The following is an 18,771-nucleotide window of genomic DNA, read 5'->3' on the forward strand; positions in this document are numbered from 1 at the left end:
TTATCTTTATAATGGTTACTAAATATTCAAGAAGAAATCTCAAGCTTTCACTAAACAATGTACAATGTAATAACTTAACAATCATATAAAAGTCCGTGGAACACTGAGAACTGTATATTCTTAGGAATAGCTTTCAGATGAGTGGTCCTATTTGTCATCCCGCAGCACAGGCTTTTTAATTTAACCTTTTCCCAAAAAGGGAGATCAAATAATAACATGACCTACATAATTTGTACAAAAGTGCAAATCATTATAATTTTTTAATAATGCTCTCCAACGGTAAATGAGCACATTTAATTAAATACACAGCTAATATTTAAATATTGTACACTGTTTCCTCTGTAATATTGACAACATCACTTTTTGATATAACATAATAACTAACTTTTTAAATATTCTAAATATTGCCTTCACTTGAGTGCATCAACAATATAACTTTCAATGAAATGGCTACTATACCGCCTTTTGTTTACTCGTAGCAATTGTGCACTTGTAAAGACATTCAAAACATTTTTAAAAAATTCCTGTCTGTCTTAACCCTTTGACGCCCAAACCAGCTTCTAGACCATCCTAACGCAAGAGCATTTTACCCTGTCTAATGCCAGACAATTTTACTTGTCAATGGGGAACCCCTGGGAGTCAATGGATAAATCCATTGACTCCTGGTATACGTAGTGAGACAGTTAACAGATTTTACTCCATCTAATTATAATGCTAGACGATTTTACTTGTCACCTGGGGGCATCCTAGAGTACCGTATCTGAGGAGTCAATGGGTTAATCATAATACATCCAGTTAAATTACCTGTATGTTGTTATGGTGTAACATTTAACTTTTAGATTTTCTTCTTACCTCGGCCATGCACTTTGCCTCCCAAGATCTTACTCTGTCTAACGCCAGATGATTTTACTCCTCAATGGGGAGCCTGTTAATTAACCCTTTCATCCCCAAAAATGCAAATTGACACTTATAGATTTTACTCTGTCTAACGCCAGACGATTTTACTCCTCAATGGGGAGCCTGTTAATTAACCCTTTCATCCCCAAAAATGCAAATTGACACTTATAGATTTTACTCTGTCTAACGCCAGACGATTTTACTCCTCAATGGGGAGCCTGTTAATTAACCCTTTCATCGCCAAAAATGCAAATTGACACTTATAGATTTTACTCTGTCTAACGCCAGACAATTTTTCTCCTCAATGGGGAGCCTGTTAACCCTTTCACTGCCGAGGGCTTCCCCACTGACGAGTGAAATCATCTGGCGTTAGACAGAGTAAAATCTATAAGTGTCATTTTGCATTTTTGGCGGTGAAAGGGTTAAAGACCTTTAAAAATGATGAAAAATGGTGTTTTCTATTTTGGAATAAAATCATCTTCTCTCATTTCCAAGATATTCAAGCTTTTGTTCAAAAATTAATGACGCCAGACACGGATATTTAAAGGTATAGCTATACACAGATCAGAGGAAAGTCAAAACAGACGTTGACGTCACAGAAGATCAAACTGGGGACCCCTTGCTTCAAAAGCCACGCACTAGCCAACTGTTGGCATGGCACTCTTCTTTCCAGTCCCTCTCTACCATAAACCAAATATCTATATTTTGAACAGGTAAGTACAGGCAGGATTGACTGGTTGGCAAGAAACAGAATTGATGACCACATTGCGAGAACAAGTGATTTATCATCACTGGCAGTGTAGCACTACCTTGCATTCAAATCTCACTTGTCATAAAGAACATGACACAAAATTCAAAGGACAGGAGGTTACATGATTGAAGATATTCATAAATGAGAAAATTCTCTCTTCGTTAACACCTTTTTATTATTTTATTGATTTATTGATTTATTTTAAATTTTCATTGTTCTTCTTCTAGGCAAAGTTCGATTAATCTCCACGTTTTTTCCTCAAATCTCCAGGGTTTTTTTTAACAGGTCTTACGTTTTTAGGTGGTTTGGGTTTAAGAAGTCTGACAGTGTGCAGAATCAAAATTTACCACTGTTTGTCTCTAGATACTGTTTTACTCAAATAAATAATTTGAATAGACCAATTTGGCTATAACTCGATGTTGTACCCAATTCAAATCTTTTGGGAATACATCGTTTTGTTCAATTATTTTCATGTCATTTTAAAAATATCAATGTTTCATTGTCATGGAAATTCCATACGCAAAGAATCTTAACCCAGAGAGATTTGAAGTGGGTACATATCATTGAGTTAGGCGAACTAGTGGTGTATTCCTACCGTCTACGCATCGGTTGATCGAGCTTTCAGGAGACTTAAACCTGTCAGTTATGTTGGACAATTCTGTGAACGAATTCCATTCATTCCTCCAAAAAAGGTTAAAACTTCTAACAAGATACAAGTTAAGGAAAGACGCTTTTGAGGCTTTTTAGCGTCATATAAAAGTCCATTTTAACCTGATCTGGGTATGTAATGTACAGTCTGATGGGGTCTGATTTCAAAGATCAGAAAGCCACCACTTTGTTATTTGCTCTATTACAAAGAAGAGTTAGTTACTGTATAAATTTACAAATCAGGTGTGAATGTATGAATAAGAGTAAACAACATAATTTTATCATTTTATTTTTATATTGATCAAAAGCTAGGGTGCCGATTCTATCACGCTTGAAAGAATTCTACTGAGAAATTTACTCGACAACAAAGATTATTACGCTGTTCAAAACGATAAAATATCGGCTAATTTTTGGTTTAAATCTCAGGTTTGAGAAAATTTTTCAATCGCGCATTGTTTCTCGATGAATAACTACACTTTTGGCCAATAAAATCTGATTTTAAAATCTCTTTCACAAACAATAGCATGCCACTCGTCGCAAGAATTAGCTTATACAAATAGCAGCACGCACGTGTGTGACATTACGCACCCCTCGGATCACCAAATGAAATTCGCGGTACAAAGACGGTTTCTCCTCGAAGCAAATCTCCTCTTTTCAAAGATTACGGTCCCTGACAAATTAATGTCTAAAATTTAATCACGGAGACAAGGAGATCTACGTAAGCGGAGATGAAATGGTCTGAAATGTGTCTCTGCACGAACCACATGGCAGGCATTCAGAAATTAAAGCCATATAAACCATTTCATTGACACCTTTACGAACCCTTCAGAAGCCAAGAAAACAGTCAACGCAAACAAAGTTTGAAGGTCTTGGTAAAAGAATCCTGTAATGCGAGATGTGCGTTCCTTGCTCAGTACATACGTACTCACCTCTAGCGATTTGTGCCCTTGCAACACGGCGACAGCTACTCAGGACCAACAAAGCAAACCCGTATTTCACAAAAGAGGAAAGCTCCATGCTTTTTTTATCACTTGGGCAATTGTGCTAACGAGTTAATCAAGGCATCTTAGACACCATATCACAATAAGATACAAAGTTACAAAATTGCTCATCACAGCGGTTGACAAAGTGGTTCAGCTGGCGCAAAGTAGCACGAGAATCTGAATGCCTGTGCATATATTATCAAAGTTCATAGATGTGTCACGCATGTCGCGACCGTTCCGAAGTCGTCATGCATAACTGAATCACAACACATGACGTAAAAACCCGGGGTAAAAACACTGTCGGATTCACAATAAAGGCCCTGAAAATTACTTTTCTAAAAAAGACTATCGCATTACATTTACATTTGAGCTCATTGATGGAAAAATAAGAAGATGGACATTTGGTAACGCGTTTCGTGACACTACAGGTTGAAACCCTTTCTTTTCGATTCTCTTGAAATTCAAGGTATTAACAGCACGATTAAGTTTTCTTTTCAATCACTGTTGCATACAAAGTAAGTAGTTTACTGTGCTACGATTCCAGATGCAGCTTCAGGTTGCATTAGTTCACATGACATGGCTAGTACAGAGTGGGTTGGGATGGGGGTGTGTCTTAACCCTACTCTTGTTCGACAACTGGAATCATCTTCACTTTCTTCAGTTCCACAGGGCTCTGATCTCAATGGCCAATGTTTATGCACGTAGACATTTCACAACTTTCTCATTCTCTTTACTTCCCCCTGCTGTTTCCCGGGAAATCAATATCTATAATTATGGCCGTTTTATGATAGAGACGCATAATCCGTCCAGACGAATTGTTCGTCTCTCGTGTTATTCGTACTGTGTAAAGGTCGGTTTACACGGTACGATTTGTCGGCCCGATTTATCGGCCCGACTGTTTGACAGCGGACGAACGCCCGATTCATGGAAATGAAAATCGGTCCGATTGAAAAAATCTGTTGTAGTTCGCACAGATGAATGCAAAGAGAGACTGGCTCTTCTATTTGAGAAGGGTTTAAAATCTCCCCTTGGCTGTAACGAGACGATCATCATGAGACACGATGAATTGCAATCGATCTTTCCCGGATTGCCGATCCAGTTTTTTCGGCTCAACTTTCCTCGCCGGCGGGTGAAAGTTGATCCGAAAAAAATCGGATGCTCCCGCAGGCACTTACGGAAAATTTTTGTTTATTTTGCGAAAAATCTGTTATCAGTTCGGTAAATTAATTACTGACAGTTGAACTCTTGTCTTTCCACTTATAGTTTATACTCTTTTCTTAATTACTTTTTACACACAATCATTAATTGTATTGTTTATTTTGCTTTATATGCAGTAAATCCAATACTTCTTTACATGTTATAATAGTTTGCCTTTTCTCTGTTAATATTGTAATTATTACGTTTTATTCTCATTGTAACTTAGCAGCACGTACATCGTAATTAAAGGGGCTAGGTCACGCAAGTTTAGGGACGTATACAAAACACCACAAAACACGGACCCCAGGTCCATGGACCACCCCCGTGGACCCGGTCTTTGGACCCCTTCATAGACCCAGTCCATGGACTACCCCTGTGGACCACCCTTCTTTTGTACAGTTTCCAGCAGAAAAATCTTTAGACGAGAAAGAGAAACCATCCTAGCACTTGTCTGGACAATTTGAGCAATAATTATTGTCTCTTACAGAGACATGAAAAATTCAATTCCTCTGCGATGCCGGTGCAATGCTCTACCAACTGATCTCAGTTGGGAGCAAGTCATGTTTTGCATACATTGTCCTCTTAGGGCCTTAGCGTGCCTTTTTGGCCTGGCCTGTTTTATGCCACGCTAGTATGTCTGGACTCAGCCGACCGGTTGGCTCAGTTGTGTGAGCATCAGACTACTGTGGGAGAGGTCGCGGGTTGATATCAAAACCCCGGCGAGACCAACACTCAGGGTCTTAAAATAACAAAAGAACTAGCCCTTCCTGGGAATAATCTTGAAAAGCTCTCCCCCTATATAGTATAGAAGGGGGAGATCTTTGAATGATGCACTCGTTAGCGTTTAAATTTCCTATCTTGACTAATAGAAGTGGTGTTTGGCCTGTCTACGCCTTCAACGTCATGCGAAGTGACCTATGATGACTAACATCGGAACTGTTTACAGACGGAAGTCACTTCTGTCGCTAACCGGATGACTTGCTAAATAACGGGTGGTCCATAGGGGTAGTCCATGGACCGGGTGCATGAAGGGGTCCATGGACCGGGTCCACTGGGGTGGTCCATGGATATTTTAGGAATTTCGAATGGCCATAGAATTAACTAAAATATCAAAATAACTGTTCAAAACTATAGAAGAACTCTAACAAAACACAGGGAAGCCAAGAAGGGACATGGATGGACAAAACTGGAGAGGGTTGAAATGGATTGAATTTGGGTAAATGTGAAAAACGTCGGCCCACCTTTTTACAAATTTATATCAGTCTATATCAAAATGTCATTTACAAAGCTTGAAAATCATTCTCAGTTGTTACGTGGCCGTGATTTTGCAAATGAAAGACTCTTGCGTTGCCAATTTGACGTTTAGAGCTCATAATTAACAAAATTAAACAAAATTATTTAAAATAGCGTGACCTAGCCCCTTTAATTAACTCTCTGACCTACGCCATATAAGCCTCTGGCTTTAGCATCTTAATATTGTTAACTTGTGCGTTGTGTACTTATTTATCAATAGAGAATAAAGATGACTGCAGGATTTGGCCCTTATCTGAAAAGAATTTTGACCGTGACTGGTGGCGGTTGTCACGTTAACAATTCAGTGAAGTTGAAATCAGGGGCACCCAACGTCAATTTTCGGAAAATATCCGTTCGGAAGACGACTTGAGATCTAGAATTTTCGGAACATTTCTTTTAAAATTTCTTGCTTGCCTGCCTGTCCTGGGATTTTCGAACATCTAAAAAATGGTAATATTGTCCATTTTTAACGGATTTTTACCCTAAAAAGGTCACCAAGATTTTTCGAGAGCATTTTTTCTGGCTGAAATTTTCGAAAAGGTAAGTTTTGATTTTCGGATCACTAGACTTTCAGCTAGGAAATCCGAACAGATGAAAAATTTTTAGGGAATAAAATAGTATTGTAACTTAATGTAAAATGGAATGGAATTAATAAAAAATTAAAAAAAAAAACTCCAATTACTGTTTTTCCAAAGAAAATCATTATTTTTGAACGATCATTTTGAGAAATATCGACTTGGAAGAATAAAAATAAATTAATAATTAGATATTAATAATTAATTAGCGAATTCGCTCTGACGAAGGGCTAACGCTCGAAACGTCAGCTTTCAGAATCTCTGTACGGTGGCCAATTTACATTATCAACTCCGTTGATAAAAACAATTTCTCACATATATCATTCATGCAAGACACCACAAAGCAACCTGGTTTCATAAAGTGGCCGACCCCAGCTGATAAGCTCTGGATTCACGTCAAGTCTGTACTGGCTGTCTTTGATCCTCCTAACCCTTGAAGAAAATCCCAGCGACAGTACAAGCTGAACGGGGATACTGTGCCGATGATTGAAAGCTTGCTTTCTATAAGCGTAAATACAAAATTTACCAATAACGTGGGTCAATAATCATGGATATCTCTTTTTCAAGCGAGAGTGCTGTAAACTGAACGAAATTCAGAACAAACAGCATGTTTTTTAGGCTTACCACTATCCAATCAATTCAATTTTGGTATCATATTTCATATAAGCATTGTAAGGTTAATACTTGTTATGGCTAATAATTTTTAGTGTTTTGGTGTTTTAATTTTTATGGGAAATATTTGTTACAGAAAAAGGTTAACCTCCGTTATCTTTTCCGTTACCACAAGAAGGGGAAATTTACAAAAATGTTCCAGTTTTTACAAGAAATGTATGTTTGCGTCGTCTAGCCTTTTTGACGCAAACTTGTGCAGTGTATGAGATCTTTATGTTACCTTGAAGAAATTAAAATTGTAAAGATCTGTAACATTTTTGATACCAAAATGTTCAGAAACGTCATCGAAATGCATTTCAGTACAATCATTATGACGTATCATTATTTACGTGGTATCAAAGTTTTGGAAACTTTTATATAGGAGAGGCCTAAAAATTGGTTGGTACAGTGTACTTTTTGTGTCTGGACCGTTGCGGTTAAACTGTCGCATCTTTTGAAGACTAATTATGCTGCATGACAGGACTTTTAGAATATCGTCCTGATATATTACAAAATTCGAACACACGTCGTCTGAAGTTGTTTGAGCAATATGATATTTCATCATTTCCCTATTGCCAATGGCATGCCTTAAAGCAGATGGCTGACTGGTTTCCTGAGCATTCTGCGACAAAGCATTACTAAACCCTGGCGCACCTACTACCTCTTAAGTCGCAAAATAGAAAGACCACGAGCTCTTAGACCACCTCAAGTCAGAGCTATATTTCTTTCGACTTAAAAAGCTAAGCGGAGTTATATACGGTAAGGAGGGTGACAATATCAAAGCTACTAGAATTTCTTGCACAGTTGGCTGCTCCAACAAAAAGCGAACTGCCAGGATTACCAATCGGTCCCTGTTAAATGCGGATCAATGCGGACAGATAGCATTCTTTGAGTTCCTTTGCTTATATACGAAGGCAACTCGGTCTTGAACTGAAAAATCATCAACTTTCAAAATTTTTAAGTCTCACTACTTACCATCTTGCCAGGTCGTCATTCAGTGGTTTCGTCTGAGAAAGAAACAAATTAGTTGAACCGCCTCTGACGCTGCCGTTACTCGTGTTGCGTGTTTTGTGGACAATGCCTTGTGCTCTATTCTTCACAATGTTTCCGACTCGAAAAGAAGATGACTGCATTAACCAAATTATCTTGAAGAACTGCAAAATAAGACGTCCGTGTTTTTGCTGACATACCCTAGTAACTGCCACAGTCCTTCTCCGCATATTTGGAGGAAGAACATCGGGTTGTAGCCGGCAACAAATGGAACAGACATGTGGAAGAATGCAGGGTTGATCGGGGTTTTTGTGAGCTCTGAAAAGAGCTCCCGGTAAACTCGCTGCAATTCTTGAACGGAACACATTTTATTTACTTAGCAGCGAAGAGACTGTTGGTGAACTTCTTTCGAGTCCTTTGTAAATGAAGATGGTCAAGTTAACTCAGTGGTCTCAACGCAAAAGATACAGTTGCGACATTTATGCAAACATTAGCGTCGCTTATTACTTTCAGTTAAATACCCTTAAAACAAAACTCGCTGGACCATAAAACTTTAGCCTTTGTTTATCAAAGTCTTTAATACGCTAAGTGAGCGGACGATAAATTTCATTGTCCGTTATAATTAACTTTCTTGATTCCTTTAGCCCGTGCTTTTTGCGTGCGTGCCTACGTATTTTGTACGTTGTCCTTTTGCTCTTAAAGTTGATGTAAAAGTTCTCATCTTGTTTAAAATCTCAAAAATGTCCATGATAAAAACGATGAGATTTATATTAATGTTTGTTAAATATAGACGGTACCCGCCGATTATCGCGTTCCAGGTGCCATTTTTAGCTGTTATCTGCGTATTTGCTCCATCCGATTCACGTTTGCCGAGTAACTGGTGGATTGCGTGACAAATCATAATCTACCAACTCAATTCGAAACTCAATAAAAACAGTCATTTCTCTAGGTTCCACAGGTTTCCAGGTTCCGCAGTCTGCAGTTTGCAGTTCCTTAAATTAGTCTTATTTACCATCTACAGCTACATATTCCAGCACTCGGCAAAGTCCCTTTTTGACTTATCGCTGCTTCTGCTAAGTGGCCTGATACGAGACATCACCGTCAGGCGGTGAACCGGGATAGCGAAAACACCGGAGGCTTCATCCCAACTTTTCTCGAATAATGTGTGGGTTCTTTAACGTCCCACAGGGAACTTATGAACATAAAAGATATTTGTGAGACGGGACCTACGGTTTATAGTCCTTATCCAAGAAGACTTGAAAGTCTAACCATTTGCAGATAAAATTACAAAGGCAGACCTTGCTCCCAGTATTTTTAAGATCCTGAGTGATGATCCGGCTGGGGTTCGAACCCACGACCTCCCGCACGACCCTTTCATTTTACTCACTTGCAGTCTAGCAGAACAATTAACTCAAAAGCTTAGGGAACTTTTTAACATGAACAATGTGGTTTTATTATTGCATGATACATTGAAAGAGAAACTCAGTTTGTATTTGGGCGAACTTAGCTTACTACAACGTTAACCTTTAAAGGGAATCCCGGCTGAAAAACAGTGAAGTCATGAGGATCGCAAGTTTGACATAAGATCTGACGAATTAATTAACTTTCTTGTGAGCATTTATTAGTGGATCAATGTAAGGACAACAGTTCAAAGTGGATTATTTCAAATATGCTTTATTGCTACTGGTCTGGGCCAAACTACATTTTTATCAGCAAGTTATTGCAATGAGCTTTCAAAGAAATTTTCTCTCTCACAAAGAGCTTCCACATGCAGCAGCATGTTCTATCAGTTGCCATTTCTGCTTCTTAGCATCACTACGGTCGGTCCTTGTGAGCTTATGTTGCACGAAGTGGAAGCCTGGCATCTCTTTCGGCTCACACTTTGCTCTGTGAAGAACAAGGAAGAATCACATCGTGGAATATAAGAAGAAGGGAGGAAGTAATGAGATAAGCTGGCATTTGGCGCTAAGTAGAACTAGTGAGAGGACAATACGATCTTATTATAAGATAATTAGGCTAGTACCCGCACTCTCATTGGTCAATAGCTGCGTTTAGATGCGAGTATGGAAACACGGCTGTGACAATACACTAATTTTGATTGGTTATGCAGTCAGACGCGCGTTTTGATTGGCTGGTAGGAAATATCAGCATGTATCAAGAAAATGTTTCAATCAAGAGGTAAAAAAACCAGCATTTTCCTTTATTTGTCTAATTATCTTTGAGAAATATTTTCTAAAAGCAATAGAGGACTTTTTTTCCGTGTTTCCATAGCCTCATACACTTGGGAAGTTGGGAGAATTCTCAAATGGTTTACTGTTGGAATTTAAGTATAAAACTACTTCACTACTGTTTCAAAAACGACGAAGTACTTTAGAAATCCATTTTTTTTAAAACAAACTTGATTCTGTTCCCATAGTTCGATTTGTTATATTATACCAAGCCGCACTTAATTTCGAATACAATACATACAATACATACTTAATTGACCACTCCCCATAGGGGCTTTTCAGGGCCAATGAAACTGACACATTCACGACAGAACAGAACATTCAACAACAACTATTAAGAATCCCAACTGGCCGGAGGCAAGCCAGTTGGCTATTTACAAGTGCATCTGAGAAGTTGAACCAGAGACTACCAGGAACAAATTGAACCAGTGGCCAGGATCCCGATCCCCGGGTCTCAAGGCAAGCGCTCTAACTACTGGGCCACACTGCCTCACTGTTATCACCGTTCATAAATTCAGTAAAACTGCTTCCAAATGATATTGGCTTACAAAAAAAACACGTACTTGTGAACTGTGAGGAACTGGCACTTGTAACGCCCACCATCCTTCAGAAGGAGGAACATGGTGACATCCCCATTCAATATCCCCCCTTTACCAGGTGTCATTTTCTCGCAGGATGGCTCCCAATTAGTTGTCGCCTTTGTCATCACAGGTCCATCAGCAGGAAAGTTGACTCCAAGAAACTTGGATTCGTGATAAAAGCAGTTCTCCTCAACACTGTCAAACAAAAAAATAATTCATCGATATTACAGAGATTACTAATGCAATTTGTGCATTATTTCGGGCTTCTTTGGCAAGTTCATAATTTACCTATTTCGTTTTAGTGTGATGATCTCAACTCCGCAGTTGAAATATATGATATATCATATATATTCTATGCCATGAAGTAATTTCTTTCGCGAGAGAGTGTGCTGATATACATATAGTCCTTCGTGAAAACAGACCAAAGTATTCAGTTTCCACATTGAAATGAACTTAGGAATGAAAAAGGTGTGCTAGACGGGTGGTTGAGAGTGGGAGGGAAGGAAGGTCTCAAACACGTAGGGAGAAAAACCTATCCAAATGAAAGTGTTCAATTGTTGTGATTGGAGCACTGCGGACTAACAATAACACAAATGAGACTTGTCGGGATCAAGTTAGTATTCGACTAATTACCAACAAAAACCTAAAGATTAATCAAGTTTCGGCAAATGGAGCAAACCAAAAGCTTTCCATCTCCTATTAAAGTTTTAGAGTGAGTGCATGAGTGAATGTATGTACCTCAACTTTATATCTGCACTGGCAGTGCAAACTGCTCCATCTTCAAAGAGAAGAGACCTTTCCCATTTATATCCAGCAGGACATGAGTTCTTGAAATAGTCAACTATGCCGTCGGGATATTTCGTAAAGCACCTGTTTCCGTAGGCAAACACAGCCGACAATATGTCTTCGGAGAATGGCAGTGGACCCCCTTCATCCACACGAAGATTAATAGTCTGTGTCCCGCTAAAAAGCGAACAAAATCGTGTTAATGAAAGCAATCAAATGAAAACACCAGCACAATGCGAAGAGGAGAGTTGTTGAGAACTAAACTGAAGACTCAGTAAATTAGAGGAGAACCTTATATGGTCTGCTACATGAATTAATTTACTGAGTCCAACTTGCACTATTCGACGAGCTTAAAAGCAAGTTTTAATGCACATAAATTAAAACAATAAATTTCGATCATTCAAAACTGGGCTATGTTTTGCCGCGAGAAAACAAAGTACGAGGCTTAGTTTCGCTGAAGTGTCCAAAAGTAACTATTGAGCGGTTTTTTAATACTCATCTTGAACTGTGATACTTATTACGTATCTGTACACATTTCCACTTAATATGTACATGATTACTTTCTTTCTCGGTGGCCGCCTTCGCTTGTGGTTATTATTATTATTATTATTATTATTGTTATTATTATTATTATTATTATTATTATTATTATTATTATCATACCTATTCACGTATTTTATAGGGTTTTTTGTTGCCTGTTGCACTTGGTTAAAACGGCTTGCAGCCATTAAAGAAAAAACACTTAGGTGATTATTGCGCAATAATCACCTCAATTGCAACCAATCAGTGCAGAGAATTTTCAATAATCACCCATGTATTTATTATTAATTTAATATTATTCATTATTAATTATTATTATTGGGCAACTTCGCGCCCACGGGCAAAATGCTGACCAGGCATGATTATCATGACCATGAGAAAAGCAACACATGGGTTCCTACCATTTCCTATCAGTATGGTGTTCCGCTTGGCGGCCCCTCTTCGGGCCACCGGAGCTCCGCTTTTAAGTTTTAATCACAGGAGTCAATGGATTAAGAATAACTTCACTGTGAACCTAATTTAATGGCCTAGCTCCTACGAGTATCATTTTGCTCAGAGGTAGAGCATCCGAACCACTCATCGGGAGGTCGAGGTACGTACGAGCACTCACCTGCAAATTAAAGGAGCACTCGGATTTTTTCCGAGTATACCCGAGTCAACATCGGAAATATAATTCTCTCTTCATTTCATGTTTACCTTAAGAAATGAAATTAAATGAAAAATATCCCTTGATGTCCTGACCCTTCCACCTTTATTACGAGAGCGCAGAGGTATTTAGAAAAAAAAAAACAGACATAAGGTTCGTATAAGTTACAAAAATGTTGATGCACTTACTCGTAAGGCTTTCCAGTGCCGTCGCCCGTGATTACAAAGTTATGCCCATTGACACACCCCTCCATACGGTATTTCATTTTCATGTCACTTCTTAGACCCTGTATGCACATAATGCAGAAAATTGTCACCAGATGACAAGAGACGTGGATTACAAATTTAAATTGATTCAAGAAGATTGAAGCTATTTTCAGTTTTTTTACTGTTACACGAATAATGAAAGAGCCAACCAAGAAGGGAAAACTGGATGAAAAAGTTATTAAGGAAGCAACTTTTACAATAATTTTTATACTGAATTTTTTCATACCTATTCATTTTGCAAACACATATTTTAATTTAGATTTAGATATTGTCACTGAAAAGTCCCTATGGAGCTTTGTCAATAAAGTACTGTATTTTATTGCTCGAGCCAACGCCCTCCTGCATCGTAGACCGATATGCTTAAACAATGGGCGGTTGATGTTAAATGCATCCAATCATAACACACTTAACAAAATTGCTTTTTTCTGATTGGACGAGAACTGTCCAATTCCGAGTCACACCGACTGGTGAAGAAAACGAAGAAGACAGAAGATTGACGACCATTAATTTTTTCCGGCAAACGAAGACCAAAAAAATTAACAAACACATCATTGATGTTGTTTAAAAAGGCCGATAACATATATCTCTGGTACGTTATCAAAGGTTCGTTGGTCTATGGGTGTGTCGAAAACGAATTATCAACCTTATTTTTGACCATGCATGGGTAGCACTGATCACTTTAAATAACAGCAGCAAAATCTTTGTTTTCCAGGTCTTTGCTTGGTACACACCTCTTTGACATGTTTAACTCAGGAGTAAAAAAATTTACTGTGCTGATCATAAATGTTTCTCTACGTGAGGTAGTTTACTTGGAGTGACTGTTTGATTTCAATTAGAAGGTGATGACTTCAAAAAGTGGCTTAAAGTTTCGCAACGTTTAAAAACCGAGTGTAATATAGGAATAACCTAATTCTACGCTATCAAATGACATCTTGTTCTGGTTCTACCCGAAAATTCAACTTACTTGCTTTGAAAGAGCCATGTTGAGAACAGATCGCTTGTTGCCTCAAAACTGGTACAAAAGTCGAGTTAATTTGTCGCACTTCATGCCGTCGCTGCTCAAACTCAACTGAATTCGGCGGGTTAGGGTGGCGCGATTTAAAAGCCGAAGGCTAATGTGGATATTAACAGGTTTGGCTGGATCTTGACTCAACAGAACAATAGTTCTAATTGATTTCACTGACAGGTCCACGTGATTTACCGCAATGTAGTTTTCCAAAACCCTCATTAGATCGGTTACGTTACACCATGACCGACGATACAAAATTATTGTATTTTAATGATCTGTTTTGAGATTTCCTTTTACCTTTTCTTGTTTAACTGATCAATTGCAATCAGTTCTTTTTACTGCACTCTCGAGAATTAAACTCATTCATTATGAAACCAATCGTACTCGGCTCCTTTCGTTATGACTTAATTGTTTCTTTACTGAAAATTGTGTTTTTGTAGCAGAAAAAGAAAATCAAATAAGCAAATAATAATCACGATGAAAAAAAACTCCGTTGACGATAAACATGTTGACTGAGTTAAAGAGAGAGAAAAAAGGTCATTGTCTCGTTATAGCGTTCTCGCTCAGCTGGTGGAGAGGCGATACCTCTCGATCAAAGGCCAGGGTTAAAAATTTAGGATATCTCCATATGATGCCAAAAGATGAAATGAAATTCCTGTATATGATTTCTATCCTTATCTCTCAATAGTACCTTATTCTGTTCATTTCAGAGTCTTGAGTTACAATCTTTTGTGTTTATCATTAAAAACGTCTAATCTTGGGACTAAGGGTATACGTTCTTATATATATATATATATAATTTTGTTTTTTTGCGATTTGAGCCTGAAAACGTTTTAAACATGTTCTTGATGTTGTGTGGTATCATGCATATAAGGAAATCACATTGCTCATGTTAAAAAAAAAAAAACTTCCCTAAGCTTTTGAGTTAGTTTTCCTGTTTAACTACAGTTTTACATTTCTTTATCTTTATTTGTAATACTCACAAATGAGTGAGTAAACTAAAGACTTATGTTCTTAAGATTTTGGTTAACATCAGCCTCAAGGTTCTTACAAGAAAGGTTCTTATAAATGGAATAGAGTGTATGTCAGTCCATTATTTCTTATGGTGAGTTCTATCATTCAACTTAACCACTGCGTTGAACAAATGAAACTTATTTCGGGAAAATGATAGGTGGAGTCATACCGTTCGATATCGTATGAGACGAGCAAATTTGATCTGGAATTCGAATACTGAATTTCCATTCTTTATTATTACGTAAGTTAAGATTCAAACCGCAACCAGGTTCATAGTCGATAAGAACTCTGGTTTTGAGAATCATGATTGTAGCTTGAAAAAGTTACAATTCGACGAAGACCCAATTGAATTATGATTTCCACGAGTGTTCAGTTCAGTTCAGTTTATTTTTGCCGCTTTTGTCACGTTTAATTACAAAATAAATATATATCAAAGTAGGACAGATATTAAATAATCAATAAAAGAAAAGCATAAGGCGAGGATGCCCATATAGAAACCATTAGGGCTTATTCGGGCGATAGGCACCTCAAGAAAAATACAAATATATAATGATAATTTTAGGCGTGTCTTATTTAATTTGTAAACTCATTTAGGTGTTCCCAAACTAATTTAACGGTCATTGTCAACAACAGACAAAACACAAAATAGTAACTAAAAAAAGAGGTTTCGCTCAAACACCTACTCTGCGAGCAGAGTCTCTTTCGATCTTCCTAGATAAGTCTGGAAGAGGAAAGTAGACTCTGCCAGCTGGGTCGACTTTCTTTGATTTGGCGCTCATCCAAAGAACTGGATGGGTCAGTCCAATTTCGACTTGTCAAACCGGTTTTTTTAATTTGAGCGCATGATCAATCGCCACGCGTCATCAATATTTTTAAATTTACAACAGCGAAACAATTTTTAACTGTTTAAATTCCCATGAGTATTTCCTCCGTATGTCGGTTACAGAAACTAGTTTGCCGGAATTGAGAAACCTATTAATTTTTTCAGTAAAAACTGAAATGGCAATTTAAAAACTTGAACTATCTTGAGTTTCGAAGGAAATGATTCCTTGATTGTCGTGTGTTTGCCAGAGTTGTTCGAAAAAATCCCTACTGTTTGTTTTGGTTTTGTGGTTTTGCGGTTACCAGTCACGGGTAACTGACTCCCGAATACGTTTGAATTTTTGACGCATGCTCAATACGAAATGTCGAGCCGGTTGGCAGAGTCTACTTTCCTCTTCCCGACTTATCTAGGAAGATCGAAAGAGACTCTGCTCGCAGAGAACCAAACACCATACCAATCATAAGTATTTTTTCTGCGGTAAAAGCGCCGTATGAGCGCCCAGGGATAAAAAGAAAACCTTGATTAGGTAGGCGAAAGAAGAGCGAGCTCTACTTTCCAAAGAGTGCTGTGATTTACACTTTGATACAAGTATTTAGATATCACTTCGAAAAATCATCTTTTGCACGGTCTTTTCAACTTGCAATAAACAAACGTGTCTCAGTTGCATAAAATTCATAGACTGCGAAACAGTCGTTTTCTTCCATTTTCGGAAGGCGCGAAGCGTCGTAAGCGTGACCCTCGCGTGTGAAGCTCGCGAGCCTAATTCTCCCTCGCCGTTTCTACACTCGCTCCAGACCTTTCGTTTACCGTGTCGCTTGCGTTCGCAAAAAAAACGACTGTTTTGCAGTCTATAAAATTCACGACAGAGCGCTGGAATCCAACCGTAGACGTCAAGTGGAGCTATTTAGTATTAAGATAATGCAGATCATTCAAGGACAAAAGTAATATTGACGAAGGTCAAGTGTGTGGAATCTATAAATAGAGTTCAAATGAAATCACAAGTCATCCTTGTAGATCAACAACAACAACAACAATTTGAAGAAGCCGTGCTTAATACAACACCGCCCGGCGGCACATCTTGAAACAATAAATTTTCAGTGCATAGACCAAGTCAGGGCACCCACCAATCCACACCTACTGATATTACTGCTCACACTACAACTGTATTGGAGTGCACAATGCCTTTCCCATATGGCCGGGGATTACACCAAAAAATGTATCAATTACAACTAGATATTTTCACAAAGCTGACATTACTATATCATTGTGTTTTATAAACACTTCATCTCTTTTTTTCCTGTAATATATAAATATAATATATAAAGATATGTATATATGTTTTACCCTTTACGCAACGACCATTCAATTGTTGTATCATGGTAGTATGGTTATATCGTTTCTTATAGCATTGTTGGAAGTAAATTTTTAAAGTCTGTGCATTATTTCATTTCTGAAAACAAATTGAGGTCTAAATAACCTTCAAGATCTTAGTAGGTTGGTTCTATCTACAGTAAATGAAGCCAAAAGCTACAATCGTGGCCAAAATTCTAGGGACACCTTCAATAATGCGCGCAAAATCGCTTGAGTTAAAGGAGGCCTTCTGTTTCTCAAAACCGCCGCCCCCTACCCCACGACCCCAAGCATGATTGAAGCCAACTGCAGCATTTCTGATTGTTTCCAGAATTCAAATCAACATTCACGGTGACGGGGGAGGGAGGGAGAACGTAATGCCCATGCCTGACCATTAAAACCGCTCATACTTTTTTGATTGGCTTCATTGTCCCAACAATTTTGTCCAGGACTGTAGCTATATATCAATCAAACTCCATGATTAAAAATAAGCCTGCGAGTTGACTCGTAATGAAGCATTTTATACTTCCTACGTGTTTACCCCACAGAGATAGCTTGCCCACAGGCGACTGAATTAGAAACTATATTCACGGTCTTTCATGCCCGGCTGTGTCTTGCTGACAGATTCACCTTGTGCTCACACCGCGTGAGCTAAGCCCAGGTTGAGACATGGAATTAACTGAAAAAACACATTTCTTGCATCCTGAAACACGTTTTCTTAGCGAGCAGACATTTGGTGCATTCAGTAAACAAAATATTGATTTACCTGCAGTTGGCCACTTTATTTAGGCTGAGAAGATGTGCGACTGAATAAAAAGCAAGCGCGAATGCAAGTTATTCTGTTATCATTTTCAAAATAAAATCATGTTTACTACTCTTGGCAGTTGCAGAGGGCTACTCTATGTAGTGAATTTACGAAAAAAAACGAAGGAAAGTAAAATGATGTAGGTTTCGAAACTTAAAACTAACAATCTTGTCATCTTGATTTACTTTTGGTAATTGAGTTGTTGGCAATGGCAAATATGATTGGAAAAAATCCAATGAATATGGGTCTTTTTAAGAGAATCGATACGCTGGACTCATTTAGGTCACTAGGATTAACTATCGGAGCGTAACTTGAAGTGCTATGCATACTCACGCAGAAGATCTGTATCGGTATTGTTATAACTTTTCCAAAATGTTCCGTACCACATTCTTGTCACGTGACCCGAAATCGACTTTTAACATTTTTTACTCAAAAATGGGGAACATTCAGCTACATAATATTCATCTTGTTATTGATTACTCGATGACCCCTTCTATAAAGGGCTTTGTCATGCCGCCTTTTAATCATGTCCACATGTTAAGAGCAATGAACAATTCAGGAAAATAGGTCACGTAACATGATAAACATCCAAATATCTTAAAAAGTAAATACGGAGTAATACATTAAAAGGCGGAATTCGGTAGGCACAGTTGTACTAAACGTGATAATGCCAAACGTTTTCAAAAATTTGAATTATATAAATGTTCCCCATTTTTGAGTAAAGGATAAAGACGTTAT

At 38.1% G+C, this 18,771-nt stretch overlaps 2 protein-coding genes across 3 annotated transcripts in view; both read right to left on the minus strand.

Moving 5' to 3' along the window:
• The window catches only part of LOC137984579 (low-density lipoprotein receptor-related protein 1-like), a 123,250-nt gene extending 119,565 nt beyond the window's left edge, over nucleotides 1-3,685 (minus strand). Inside the window, exon 1 of the mRNA XM_068831749.1 lies at nucleotides 3,226-3,685. Coding sequence (XP_068687850.1) covers nucleotides 3,226-3,313 — 88 coding nt within the window. The 5' untranslated portion in view covers nucleotides 3,314-3,685. The remainder of the gene's footprint in view (nucleotides 1-3,225) is intronic.
• Nucleotides 3,686-9,672: 5,987 nt separating this feature from the next.
• Nucleotides 9,673-18,115, minus strand: LOC137985177 (GFP-like fluorescent chromoprotein FP506). Of its 2 annotated transcripts, none has more exons than XM_068832698.1 (5): nucleotides 17,995-18,115; nucleotides 12,955-13,052; nucleotides 11,533-11,757; nucleotides 10,777-10,989; nucleotides 9,673-9,872 (listed from the first exon to the last, which is right to left on the minus strand). In XM_068832698.1, the coding sequence occupies exons 2-5, from the start codon at nucleotides 13,035-13,037 to the stop codon at nucleotides 9,737-9,739; spliced, it is 657 nt and encodes a 218-aa protein (XP_068688799.1). In that variant the 5' UTR covers nucleotides 13,038-13,052; nucleotides 17,995-18,115; the 3' UTR covers nucleotides 9,673-9,736. The 2 variants fall into 2 exon arrangements, with proteins under 2 accessions (XP_068688799.1, XP_068688798.1); XM_068832697.1 differs by lacking the exon at nucleotides 17,995-18,115 and adding an exon at nucleotides 13,997-14,084.
• Between the last annotated feature and the right edge of the window lie 656 nt (nucleotides 18,116-18,771).

This window comes from Montipora foliosa, chromosome 14 (assembly GCF_036669935.1).
Source record: "Montipora foliosa isolate CH-2021 chromosome 14, ASM3666993v2, whole genome shotgun sequence".
Lineage (NCBI taxonomy): Eukaryota > Metazoa > Cnidaria > Anthozoa > Scleractinia > Acroporidae > Montipora > Montipora foliosa.

Bases quoted from the DNA above. Each gene is read 5' to 3' on its own strand.
- LOC137985177 (XM_068832697.1), bottom strand. The intron at 11,758-12,954 runs GTAAGTGCATCA...TTCGCTTTTTAG, and splicing joins GGCACTGGAAAGCCTTACGA to CGGGACACAGACTATTAATC. The intron at 9,873-10,776 runs GTACGTGTTTTT...TGTTCTTCACAG, and splicing joins CAGTTCCTCACAGTTCACAA to AGCAAAGTGTGAGCCGAAAG.